The sequence below is a fragment of the Lissotriton vulgaris genome, chromosome 1_1, assembly GCF_964263255.1.
Source record: "Lissotriton vulgaris chromosome 1_1, aLisVul1.2, whole genome shotgun sequence".
Taxonomy (NCBI): domain Eukaryota; kingdom Metazoa; phylum Chordata; class Amphibia; order Caudata; family Salamandridae; genus Lissotriton; species Lissotriton vulgaris.
In genome coordinates this window covers 837,475,734-837,488,839 of record NC_141685.1, presented here as the reverse complement: position 1 = coordinate 837,488,839, position 13,106 = coordinate 837,475,734, and the positions used below count along the sequence as shown (strand labels likewise).

Genomic DNA, 13,106 nt, shown 5'->3' with positions numbered 1-13,106 from the left:
ACAGTCTGGCATTGTGGTTGGTGAGAACACTGCATGCCTTTTGGGCCGTTACTCCCATTCCATATGTGATATGGTAGCTCTAGTGCTGCCCAGAGTCTCGGAGGAGTACCGGGCTCTACTCTCCCAAGCTAACTCAGACGAGAGAGATGTAGCTAAGTTTGCCATCAGATGTGGCTTGGACACAACACACTCGCTAGGTAGAGCGATTTCCACAACAGTGGCCGTTCATCGCCACTCCTGGTTGAGAACATCTGGTTTTTTGGGGGATGTCCAGGCTAACCTCATGAACATGCCCTTTGATGGCTCTCGTCGCTTCTGAGACAAGGCGGATGCTGCCCTTGAGTGCTTCAATGACTCGTGGGCTGTGGCCCAGTCTTTGGGCCTCAGCACCACCCCCAGGGCTTCATCCCCTTTTCGACTCTTTCGTGACTACGGAAGGGGCTATCAGCCGCACCAGTCCTATTCCAGCCAGCGGGCCCGCAAGTTCAGCAACCTCTGTAGGGCCGTGGACGCAGTTCACCCCGGCCCTGTGGGTCAGGAAACTAGAAGTCGAGCCAACAAACAGGGCGGAGTGGGGTTGTGGACTCTTTGTCAAGAGGCACTGCGTCTCTGGACTTGGCTGGAACAACAGGGCATTTCACTGGTGGTTCAAAACCTGGCTGGACGAGCTCGGCCGAAGGTGCGTTGTGGATCACGAATGGCTTATCCATTCGGAGGTGGTACAAGGCCTCTTACAGCGGTGGGAAGAGCCTTAGTTAGATCTGTTCACATCCAAAAAGAACGCGCAATGTCAGCAGTTTTGCACGTTGGAGTTTCCAAGGTGGCTCTCACTCTGCATTGCTTTTTGCCGCAAGTGGAGCTCAGGCCTCCTATACCCCACTCCTGCTCAGAGTGCTCAAGAGGATCAGGAGCGACCAGGCACAAGTTAATCTTGTGGCTCCAGACTGGATACGGAGAGTTTGGTATCCCGAGCTTCTAGACATTGAGCATCAATCCTCCCGTCAGGCTGCCCCTTCGGGAGGATTTTCTGTCGTAGCAGTAGAGGAGGATTCTCCACTCAAATCTGTCCACTCTCCGCCTCGTTGCATGGAGATTGAGCGTCAACAGTTGACAGCTTTTGACCTCCCTCCCGAAGTCTGTGAGGTTGATTTGGCAGCCAGGCCTCCCTCCACGAAATCAGTATACGCCTGCCGATGGAACACATTTTGTACAGACCGGTCTATTGTCCCACTATCTGCTCCCTTATCTGAAGTCCTTCTGTTTATACTGTCTTTGGCCCAGCCGGGCTCTGCTCTGGGCACATTGAAGGGTTACCTTTCAGCCCTTTCTTCTTTTCTTCATCCAGCTGATCAGCCCTCTTTTCAGATCTCCTCTGTTGCAGGGATTATTGAAGGGGTTAACTCACTTGTTTCCCCCTTCATCTTTTATTATGCCATAGTGGGACCTTAATTTGGTTCTCACCTTTCTGATGTGTGCACCGTTTAATCAGCTGCATAACTGCCCTCTGCGGTTGCTCACCATCAAGACAGCTTTTTTGGTTTTCAATAACCTCTGCCAGGAGGGAAAGTGAACTGCAGGCATGGTCTTTACATCCTCCTTACCTGACTGTCTTTCTGGACAAAGTGGAACTCCAGACTGGGGCATCTTTTCTGGCTAAGGTGGGAACACCCTTCCTTCTGGGACAGTTTGTTACCCTGCCCACCTTCTATGCACCCCCACACCCTTCCAAGGAAGAGTAGCATTTCCATCGTCTGGACCCAAAAAGAGCGTTATTGTTCTACCTCGATCGAATCAGAGAGTTCTGGTTGGATGACCAACACTTTATAGGATACATGGGTGCTAAGATAAGTGGTGCTGTCCAGAAGAGGACTATGTCCCTATTGGTTATCCTCTTTATAAAAATCAGTTATGCCTTAGTGAAGAAGGATCCTCCTGAAGGGCTTAGGGCCCATTCCACCAGGGCAAAAGCTGCCACCTTCAGCGTGGTGTTCCCTTTTTCCAATATCTGCCAAGCTGCCATGTGGGCATCTCTGCACACCTTCGCCAGACACTACTGTCGCTCAGTTTTGCAGGATTTTCTGGTCTAAGCCATTCCGCAGTCCATCCAGGGATGATATTGCTTGGGTATCTGTTCAAAGGTAAGGAATCTGCGGCTCGATATCTCTATGAAATGAAATGAAATGAAAAGACAATTTGTAAAGTGCGGTGGCTACCCTAAGGGTAGACCATCTAGCAGATGGAAAGTTACTTACCTTCGATAACGCCTTAACTGGTAGAGACATGATCTAGCTGCAGATTATTTACCGACCCGCCCATCCTCCCCGCACTGCGAAATTGGTTTTAAGTGTTGGAGATGTTCCCCTTCTGGGCCCTTGCTGTTCATTTTTTAACACACCAAAATCAGTCATTTCATGGCTTTGCACTTCTGGCGTGGAAAGTCGTGAAAAGTACGAACGTCAGCGCCCCAGAGTATCAGTTATATTGACGTCGTGGACGTCAGCACGACGACGAACACGACGTCCCGTGGAGTCTACCCACGCCACCTACCGACGTACAGGGGTACTGCCAAGAAAACACTTCTGGGTCCAGCCTGACGTCTGGAAGTTCAAAGGTAAGGAATCTGCGGCTAGATCATGTCTCTACCAGATAAGGTGTAACCGAAGGTTAGTAACTTGTCCTTTAATACCATTTAGCAAATGGCTATTTCTGAGCTTGAAAAAGAAGCTATCAACTTTGGAGCAGTATCCGTTATAAACTCAATCTCTCTAATACCCAAATTCTCTATAATCAACCTAGGCAACATACAGGTAATTGTTAGGGTGATTCGGCCACCTATTTCGGTGTCCAGGTATCCCGTTCTATCCTAGATCTAAAACCACTGAACTATAACATAACAATTTCCATATCAAAATAAATGTTTGTGCAATGGAACAGACTACCCTTTGGTTTTATTGGTAAATGTAATTTAATAAAGATGGTGATTCTTCGGAAATTCTTGTATTTGTTCAGAACAATACCATTGTATCTATCCGCTTTCTTCTTTCAAAACGTTGACAGCTCTTGGAGCTAGTCTATCTGGCAATACGAACACCCTAGACATTCATTTCATTTCCTCCAACTTCTGACTGACCGGAATGGCGTGTGTCTTCAAAATCTTATAATATATTTTAGAGCTATCTTTGCAGACCGACTGTTTAATGTCAATATTTATCATGAAACATGATATCTACAACCTCTCTTCATAGTTGGGCTTTAGAATAGTTTAAACTGATCCCGATTTTTTCAAGGGCCCCTGTTCTAAGACCCTGGCTGTATTTGTTTCAATTTGAACCATATAAAGGACAAAATGCCCATACCTCATATCACAGTATATACGACCCTTTGGATAATCCAGACCTCCCCTCCTTTTCACTTGCTTTTGTTTTTTGTTTTTTGTCACCAATAAGTGGGCAAAATCTAGCCTTCAAAATTTACGAGTTATTTGAGAGTCAGCAATTTCATCCTTTGTGTCACTTAAAATCCCAACACACTATACCTGACACAGATATACAAATGAACCTTTCTTTAACAAAATTATAGTGAACCAGTCATTGACCAAAATACCATGCATCAAACTAATGTACAATAATCAATAGAAGGAAAAGATTGGCAAATCTGCGTAGACTGTTTACCCTTAGTCAAGTAGACACTTGATCACATTAGCAGCAAATTGGTCCTGTAAAATATCCATGCAGGTTGAAATGTCTCATATTACAGAATCTTAGAATCAATAATTGCTGTGTTAATGTCTTCCTAATTAAATGACACCATTATAAGGTCTTACAGGATGTCTATTACACTCCTAACAGATTATCCAAATAGGATTGTTGCCATAACTCAAACGCTTCTGCTGTGGGGAGTCCATGGCTTACACAACCCATATTCGGGTGAAGTTGAGCTATACAGATGCTCATATGTCCAACCCCTCATCTCATAATACTCTATTCTTCTGGAATGGTCCCTCCCAAATTTGCAGGAATTGTATTTTTTAGGATAAACTCTGAATAACTATGCAGAGTTCATCTCTGGCTGGACTCTAATCTTCCTTCGGTTGGTCCTTGATGGAATCAATTTTCCAATGTAAGTGGATGGGAGCCAGCAGCGGATCCTCCATTAGGATGTAGGAGCCTCACCCCACTGCTAAAAAAGGCTGCAAAGTTGAACAATAAAATGGCAATAAAATGTATTTATTTCTATTTTATTTTTCACTGCTCCCGAGCCGAAGGGTGTAGCCATTCCTGCAGATTTGGCAGTAGGGGAGGAGAAGTATATGCTTCCGTTTAAAGTGCGCATGTCACTTAGGTCGGCTGTCTTGCGACGGGCAGCATGACATGCACACTTTAAACTTCTCAAACCCATGCTGTCTTAGACAGCTGGGTGGAGAGCAGGCACAGGCCCCCAGTGCCTGAGGGAGCAGAGAAACGTCTGGAGTGGTTAAGGGTGTTGGCTCTGAAACCACATGCTACCGACTTAAGAACACTGAGAAGAACCATAGGAGGTGAGACAGTGGATAAGTCTTTTATCTTTAATTATATAACCCACTGACAGGCCTGTGAGAAACTCTCACTGTGTTCAGCCCTAACCCCAGATCTCTCAGTCATGGCCCGTTATAAACACTGTTTATAACGAGCCATGATTGACAGCTTTGGCATTGACCCTAAAGGCATTCTCACTGTCTCAAAGTGCCTGACTGTGAATCAAAACGATTTATTGTTTGCCTCACCACTTATGCATGTCATCAGCCGCCACTGGTTGGAGCTATCTGCCATCAATGGCTACCTGGAAAGAAAGCGCCTGAAATAAATGTGGGCCCCAATCATTAACTGAATTGAATCTTATAACTACTAGTTTATGGGAGAACCTGGCATTGTGCTAGGTACTGCAGCTCCAAGTGGTTTCTCTTGCTCATAGCTTATTCTTTCTTTCTCCCTGGTTTACTTGTCGTATTTATTGACTGTTTCATTGTAACATTGTTGAAGTGGTGTGTGTATCACTGGTGCATCATCTATGTATTCTCTTTCCTTTCAAACAACAAATAAATAAAAGAAAAATGCTTAGGTCTTTTTGCAACATCAATAATTATATTCTCCGTGTAACCTGAGCATTTGTAAAGCCACACATTAGATTGAGTTATTTGAGGAGGGACAGTGGGATTCCTGTTTGATTACTACAGTCTAGCCTGTTTTGACTAATAGCCTTGTTTTCCAGTCTCAGAAGAACGTCTTCAAGCTCTAGCTAATAAAACAGTAAAACCAAATAGTGATAATCTTGCAAATACACTAGCTTTCTCTCACTTGGTGGCCCGTCTGCCCCTGGATACCGCTTTCTTATACTACAGTGTGCTGCCCGAGTAAAGAAAAGCAGACAACAGACCTCCATTATCATATTAAAATAACAATGTGTGTATTTGGAGCGTTTTGCAAGCAAGATGCATGGACCTTTAAATTCCAGCTAAATTGAAACATTTCTGATTTGTACATGTGACCTTGCAACATCTGTTAATCTTCTCTTGCTCCTAGGTTACTGGCCTTCGTACAACATCCCATTTCATGAAGTTATCTATGAGATGAGTGGCTACCCAGATATGGTTCAAAGATATGGTGTTGATCTGTCCTATGACCTGGCCCCTCGCGCCAAGATCTTCCGCCGTGACCAGGGGTTGGTGACTGACATTGAGTCTCTAAAGCGCATCATGAGATACAACAGTATGTGAAATGTTTCCTAGTCGCATGTGGGTCTCTTACGTTTTAAGTTATTTACCCCCCTTTCTTCCTCTATAAATATGTTTCTCGGTCACAGAGGCTTCATCCTTACGCTTGTGAAGAATATTTATGCTTCTCAATAAAAGTCTCTAAATCTACTGTTTCCCTACAAGGCATTTCTCCTTATTACTGTATAGCTTCGCACTCCCAGATAATTGAGAATACCACCCTCCCACACGGAGGCAAAATATGACAAAGCAATAAAAATAACACAACACCACCTGGAAAATGGATTTCACTTTATAAAATGAAACCAATCAAAGACCGTATTCAGAATGAGGCTTGGGGTTTTATTTATGCAATGCTCTCTAAAAGAAAGGCTTTCTCAGATGCAGATGTCAAATGAACAACATTCAAGTGTGTGTGTGTGTAAGCAATAATAACACACTCATAAGTTTAAATGCATAGAATAAAATACATGAAATGCAAGCAGATAATATGATATAAAACTCGAACAGATAATACTGGACATCATGCAAGAAATCAGAAAGATATATACACTAAATACATCAGACGATTAACTAAGATGTGCACACAGACACTCACACATCACAAAGTCAATACTCAAAGAAAACACCTCCGATGATTATAGCCACTGGAAACTTAAATGTGCACATAGACAGTCAGGTAAGTTGCAGTCCTATGAGATATACGACTGTCACCCAAGGCACAAGACTGTTGCTGGAACCTCCAGCCTTTCTCTTATGAAATAATTCTTCACTCCTTGTTTATTTCATATTTAGCATTTATTTCATTTCATTTGCGTTTTCGTGTTGAGTTCACACGGTTATTTCATTTCTTTCCAGAAAAGTATATACTTCATCCAATGCATTTCGGCGGTTAAACAGCCTTCATCAGGGAAACAATCTGTGAAAGTCAAACAATAATATCTCTAAGTATACATTACTCATATGGTCGCTTGTACCTAATTAATTACGCTTATACTCTAACTGTTGTTAGCAGGTTCCCCCTCCCCGCTCTGGCGTTCTCATGTCGTGTGTGAGAAAATGCTATGTCTCCTGATCGTTGTTACCCCACTGAACTATCAACCCGATTGACTTCGCCACTGCCGTTCCATTTAGAATTACTACCTCTCAGGGTGAGACTAATAAATACCGTTCCTTGACGGGTTGCTGGTCTTGCCATATGCGTGCGTCTAAACTGGGTCGCTGCCGCTAGGCCTGCCGTTCTCCCTGCTCACCCACGCTCTCACCTCCATGTTGTGTTGTGCAGCTTCACTGATCCCGTGACGTTCTGCGTGTTGCGCGCTGTGCGTGATTCCAAGTTTAAGGTGCTACGTGCCTAATTGCGCATGCATGTAGGTGTCTACATCGCGATCCGGTTCTGGGGCGGGTTTTTTCCCCGATGACTAAGCTTTATTGACAATCTAATGTTTGCGGAGGAGTGATCGATTTAAGTAAAACCCGGTCACACCCCGTACCCATGTGCAGGGCTAGTGCAAAATGCTCTATTCCCGTTGTGTGCATTCCAATTCCAAAACAATCATAAATACAGATATGTTACTGTTCATGAATAAGGTTATAAACAACAAGTAAATTCAGTCCTGTCGTTTAACCCATAAGGTTTCAAACTATTCAAGTGAAAAATCCAATAATTTTCACGTTGCAACAAGTCTTTCTTATTCACCGGTCCTCCCTTTCTGTTGACCACTTCCAATACACATGCCCGTAATTGGCTTATATGGTGTTGCTTTTCCAAAAAATTTACCGCCACTGCTGATTTCACTGAGTTCGGGCGAATATTACTTTTATGTTCGGTCAATCGTGTCTTAAGTTTTCTTTCAGTGTGACCTACATATACAGATCCACATGGGCATTTCAACATGTATATAATGTTTGTGGTGTCGCAGGTCGCATTAACTTTAAGACTGATTTTATGTCCTTTCATTGGGTGGATGACAAAGTTACCTTTCATTATATTGTGGCAGTTACTACAGTTTAAGCACGGTATGGTTCCTCGAAAGATCGTTTGCTCGTTGGATTCCTTAGGTGTCTTCAGAAAATCTGCCAAGTTTTTAGCTCTAGTGTACGCAAACAATGGTTCGTTGGTGAATATGCCATTGAAGTCTGATTCCAGTATCAATATAGGCCAATGTCTTTTGATCATGGCTTTAAATTGGTGGCTTAAGTTGGAATACTTACTGACGCATGTGATGCGATCCTCTTTTGGTCGAGTTTTGCTGGTTAGAAGTTCCTCTCTTGTTGAAATTGGGTCCTTTGAAGCGCTTGTTCTATGGTCTGTTCCGGATATCCTCTCTCTTGAAACCTTTTAGTCATGATTGACATTTGTTGCTCTAATTGGTCTTGTTCCGAGACCACTCTTTTCACCCTGAGAAATTGAGAATAGGGTAAGTGTCTCTTGAGAGCTGGAGGATGATGGCTCTCATATTTGAGAAAGTTATTTCTATCGGTCTTCTTCCGATATAGTTTTGTAGTGAAATTGCAACCCACTTTGGTTATTTCAACGTCCAAGTATTGAATGCGTTCTTCACTAATTTTCCACGTGAATTTTATGCGATCATCCTTGGTGTCCAGAATCTCTATTTGTTCTTGGAGTGTTTGACTGGTGCCCTTCCAGACCACAAACATATCGTCTATAAATCGGACATACATATTGGTGTGTTCCTTCCAAATGTGATTATCATAAATATGTTCATCTTCAAATGATGCCATGTACAGGTTGGCATACGCTGGAGCTGCACAATTACCCATTGAGGTACCGCTTTTCTGGATAAACCATCTGTTTTCATAAGCAAAGTAACTATGCATTAGAGTGAACTCCATAAGTTCCATTAAGAACACCTGTAAATCATGTGGGTAATCACTTCACAGTAAAGCTTTCTCTATGGCCTCGAGGCCTTGTTGGTGCGGTGTAGAAGTATACAAGGCTTTCACGTCAATGGTTGCCATTGTGAGATTTTCATCACTTTTCATTTCCTTGAGTTTCATCAAGAAGTCAGTGGTGTCCTTTATGTATGATCTGGTCTTTAATACTAATGGTTGGAAATGTTTATCCAAAAATTTTCCTATGGGTTCATGCAAGCTTTTCTTTGTGGACACAATAGGACGACATGGTGGTCTTTCCAAATTCTTATGTACTTTGGGTACCATGTATAGGACTGGACAATTTGGGTTGTCTTGAGTCAAGTATTTTTTAGTTCTTTTGTTTATCACTCCTCTTTCATATGCTTTTTGAAGTACAGTTGGTAATGTTTTCCTTATTTCTTCAGTGGGATCTACATATATCTCCATATATGTGTGCTCATCATCCAAATGTTCAGTGACAGCCTCTTGATAGTATGTTTTGTTGAGGATTACCAGCGCTCCCCCTTTATCCGCCTTCTGGCAAATGATATCCTTATTGTTGGCAATGAATTTTAATGTTCCAAACTCTTTCTTTGTCATGTTCATCCTCTTGCTTTTCTTTTTAGTATTCAGTTGACTCATATCCTTTTTGCACAGTTGTTCAAAAAGATCAATTGTCTTGTGGCTAATTGGTGCCATATACATACTGTGTGCTTTCAGGCCTCTCAGTTCATCCGGGCCTGGAGTTCTAGTGTCCGTGATAACGTTGTCAAAGAAATGCCGTAGCCTCATCTTCCTTGTGAGTTTAAACAAACTAACTTCTAGCTCTAGTAAGTTGGTATGTGCCGTGGGTACATACCACATTCCCTTTTGCAGTGAGTTTATTTGCACTGGGCTTAACCGAAAATCTGAAATATTTATGACCAAGTTTTTGTCATCCCTTAGTGTTTCTTCGACTTGTCCTTCTTCGACATTACGTTCCTGGTTTGCGGTTGTCCTTTTTCCTGGAATCAGACTTCAATGGCATATTCACCAACGAACCTTTGTTTGTGTACACTAGAGCTAAAAAGTGGCAGATTTTCTGAAGACACCTAAGGAATCCAACGAGCAAACGATCTTTCGAGGAACCACACCGTGCTTAAACTGTAGTAACTGCCATAATAAAATAAAAGGTAACTTCGTCACCCACCCAATTAAAGGATATAAAATCAGTCTTAAAGTTAATGCGACCTGCGACACCACAAACATTATATACATGGTGAAATGCCCATGTGGATCTGTATATGTAGGTCACACTGAAAGAAAACCTAAGACACGATTGACCGAACATAAAAGTAATATTCGCACGAACTCAGTGAAATCAGCAGTGGTGGTACATTTTTTGGAAAAGCAACACCATATAAGCCAATTACGGGCATGTGTATTGGAAGTGGTCAACAGAAAGGGAGGACCGGTGAATAAGAAAAACTTGTTGAAATGTGAAAATTATTGGATTTTTCACTTGAATAGTTTGAAACTTTATGGGTTAAACAACAGGACTGAATTTACTTGTTATTTATAACCTTATTCATGAACAGTAACATATCTGTGTTAATGATTGTTTTGGAATTGGAATGCACACAACGGGAATAGAGCATTTTGCACTAGTCGTGAACATGGGTACGGGGTGTGACCGGGTTTTACTTAAATTGATCACTCCTCCGCAAACATTAGATTGTCAATAAAGCTTTGTCATCGAGTAAAAAACCCGCCCCCAGAACCAGATCGCGATGTAGACACCTACACGCATGTGCAATTAGGCACGTAGCACCTTAAACTTGGAATCACGCACAGCGCGCAACACGCAGAACGTCACGGGATCAGTGAAGCCGCACAACACAACATGGAGGTGGGTGAGCAGGGAGAACGGCAGGCCTAGCGGCAGCGACCCAGTATAGACGCACGCATATGGCAAGACCAGCAACCCGTCAAGGAACGGTATTTATTAGTCTCACCCTGAGAGGTAGTAATCCTAAATGGAACGGCAGTGGTGAAGTTAATCAGGTTGATAGTTCAGTGGGGTAACAGCGATCAGGAGACATAGCATTTCCTCACACACAACATGAGAACGACAGAGCGGGGAGGGGGAACCTGCTAACAACAGTTAGAGTATAAGCGTAATTAATTAGGTGCATGTGACCATATGAGTAATGTATGCTTAGAGATATTATTATTTGACTTTCACAGATTGTTTCCCTGATGAAGGCGGTTTAACCGCCGAAATGCATTGGATGAAGTATATACTTTTCTGGAAAGAAATGAAATAACCGTGTGAACTCAACACGAAAACGCAAATAAAATGAAATAAATGCTAAATATGAAATAAGAATTATTTCATAAGAGAAAGGCTGGGGGTTCCAGCAACCGTCTTGTGCCTTGGGTGACAGTCGTATATCTCTTAGGACTGCAACTTACCTATCTATTGAACACACTCCTGGCAGGGAGTGATACCCAGGAGCATGGATAAAATTGGAAAACATTGTACAAAGAGGCTGTGCACGAACCAAAACATTTGCTAGTTTGCACATAGACAGTCACACATCACACTGGCTGTTATAGCCATTGGAAACTTGAATGTGCACACAGATAGTCACACATCACAATGGCAATAATCAAAAATAAAACACATCACAGGTGCATACTTCATCTTAGCCCACTCCAGACTGGGGGATTCACAGCTGGGGTCAAGAGGCTCAGCAACCAGATCGGTGCACTGAAGACGCGTCCGCCGTTCAGGCTCAGATCCCAGTTTCTAAGTCAACAAACTCCAGCTTCATAGTCTCAAAACACACTAGAAGGTTCCGCGAGGCTTTCCTCTGCGCCAAGGAAACTTACTGGAATTGGGCACTTTCCATGCAAGCATTCCAAAGGCAGAGGAGTTCTCATGTGCCTTCTCCATTCTCTCATGTTCCAGCCTTAATCTTAATGAAGCTACGAAAGTCTCCGGCAGTACAGTAAAAAAAAAAACTTTGAACGTGAATAACCTAAACAACTTGAGCAATCTGGGGGCCTGCCTGTGCGCGTTAAAAGCGCAAGCTAAACCGAGTCAGAATTCAAAATGGCATGAGGGCTTGTCAAAGCCAATAGTAAGAACTTCATAATATTTCCCAGTGTACAACACAATGCACATTTGTGCACCACTGCCTATAGCATTACACACTTCATCTCCCAGTTTACAACACAGTGCACATTTGAGCACCACTACTTATATCACTGCACTTCGTGACCAAGAAGTACATTCCACATCTCTCTCTCTCTCTCACTCTCTCTCTCGCACTTTCTAATGCACATCCCACACGTTCTTGGCAAGGCTGTTCTACTCTATGAAAGAGCCCACTCTAAAACTACAAGATTACACAAAAGACATCTTCAAGGATAAAAGCACATGCAGGGAAAAAGGATGTCGTACATTCAGGCTAGGGTCAAATAAAACACCAAAAGTCAATTAAAACAATTTTAGTCAAAGGTTATCATGTGGTTCAAAACATAGGTGAGCCTCTAGCACTACAAATGTACCCTACATGTAACAATGGCTATACAGAAAGTCGGAAACAAACAGAGAGAGGAGATGGAAGAGAGGAAAAGGGAATGTCTTTTGGGAAGAAATAGGAGGTATGGCCTCACAATGGGAGATTTTAGAGAGCATGCACAGGATCCAAAGTGGAATAACTGGGTGTTTGAAAAGCAGAGGGGGGATAACAACTGGAGAAGAAGTACAAGGCAAAGCTTCTCAAAGGAGGGAGGGCTGGAGCAATAGAGCAATACGTGACTAAAAGGTTTGATATTTGAATGAAAAGTACAGATGTTGAACTGGGAAGTATGGGGTTTGGAATAGGAATTTCTCAAAAAAAGCCCCCTAATACGAAACTTAGCATCAGCAATATCATTATGCCTAATTGAATTACTGTTAAGTATATTTCTCAGTGAAAAATATTCTACTTACTAAACCTCATTACCTCATAGTCCGGCTCAGGGCCGGACTGGCCATAGCGGGCCCTGGGCATTTCCCCAGTGGGACGCTAGGGTGGGGGCTGGTTTTGGGCCCCTAGGAGGGCGTTTTGTTACCGGGGTTGGCCATATCAGCCCCCTATAACAAAATCGGACAAAACCGGCCCTCGCAAACTGCTCGGCTGCACTCCCCCTTATCCAAGGGAGGGTGGGGTGGCTGAGCAGTGTGCCTGGCCGGTTTCTGTTTCCAGTCCAGCCCTGGTCAGGCTTCTCGCAATACCAAGCACAGCCAGCATTATGCCAGTAGAAGGTGGTATGTTGTTATGGATACTGGCACTGTGCCAAGAAAGGCAAGCTTTAGGCTAGTCTTGAGTATCCATAATGTCAGAGAAGCTAGTGGGCACCGAATGTTATTGGTGCATGCAGGTGGCAGAGGTTAGGTGATTAATATATAGGGACACTGTCATTCCAGAATTAAATGACCAGGCACACA

The 13,106-nt window shown here is 43.1% G+C and overlaps 1 protein-coding gene across 2 annotated transcripts in view; it reads left to right on the top strand.

The window, feature by feature from the left end:
- PLBD1 (phospholipase B domain containing 1) overlaps nt 1–13,106 on the top strand; it is a 259,209-nt gene that overhangs the window by 223,925 nt on the left and 22,178 nt on the right. For both annotated transcript variants that reach the window (XM_086957557.1, XM_086957567.1), the window contains exon 9: nt 5,559–5,744. In XM_086957557.1, the coding sequence (XP_086813683.1) occupies nt 5,559–5,744 (186 nt within the window). The remainder of the gene's footprint in view (nt 1–5,558; nt 5,745–13,106) is intronic.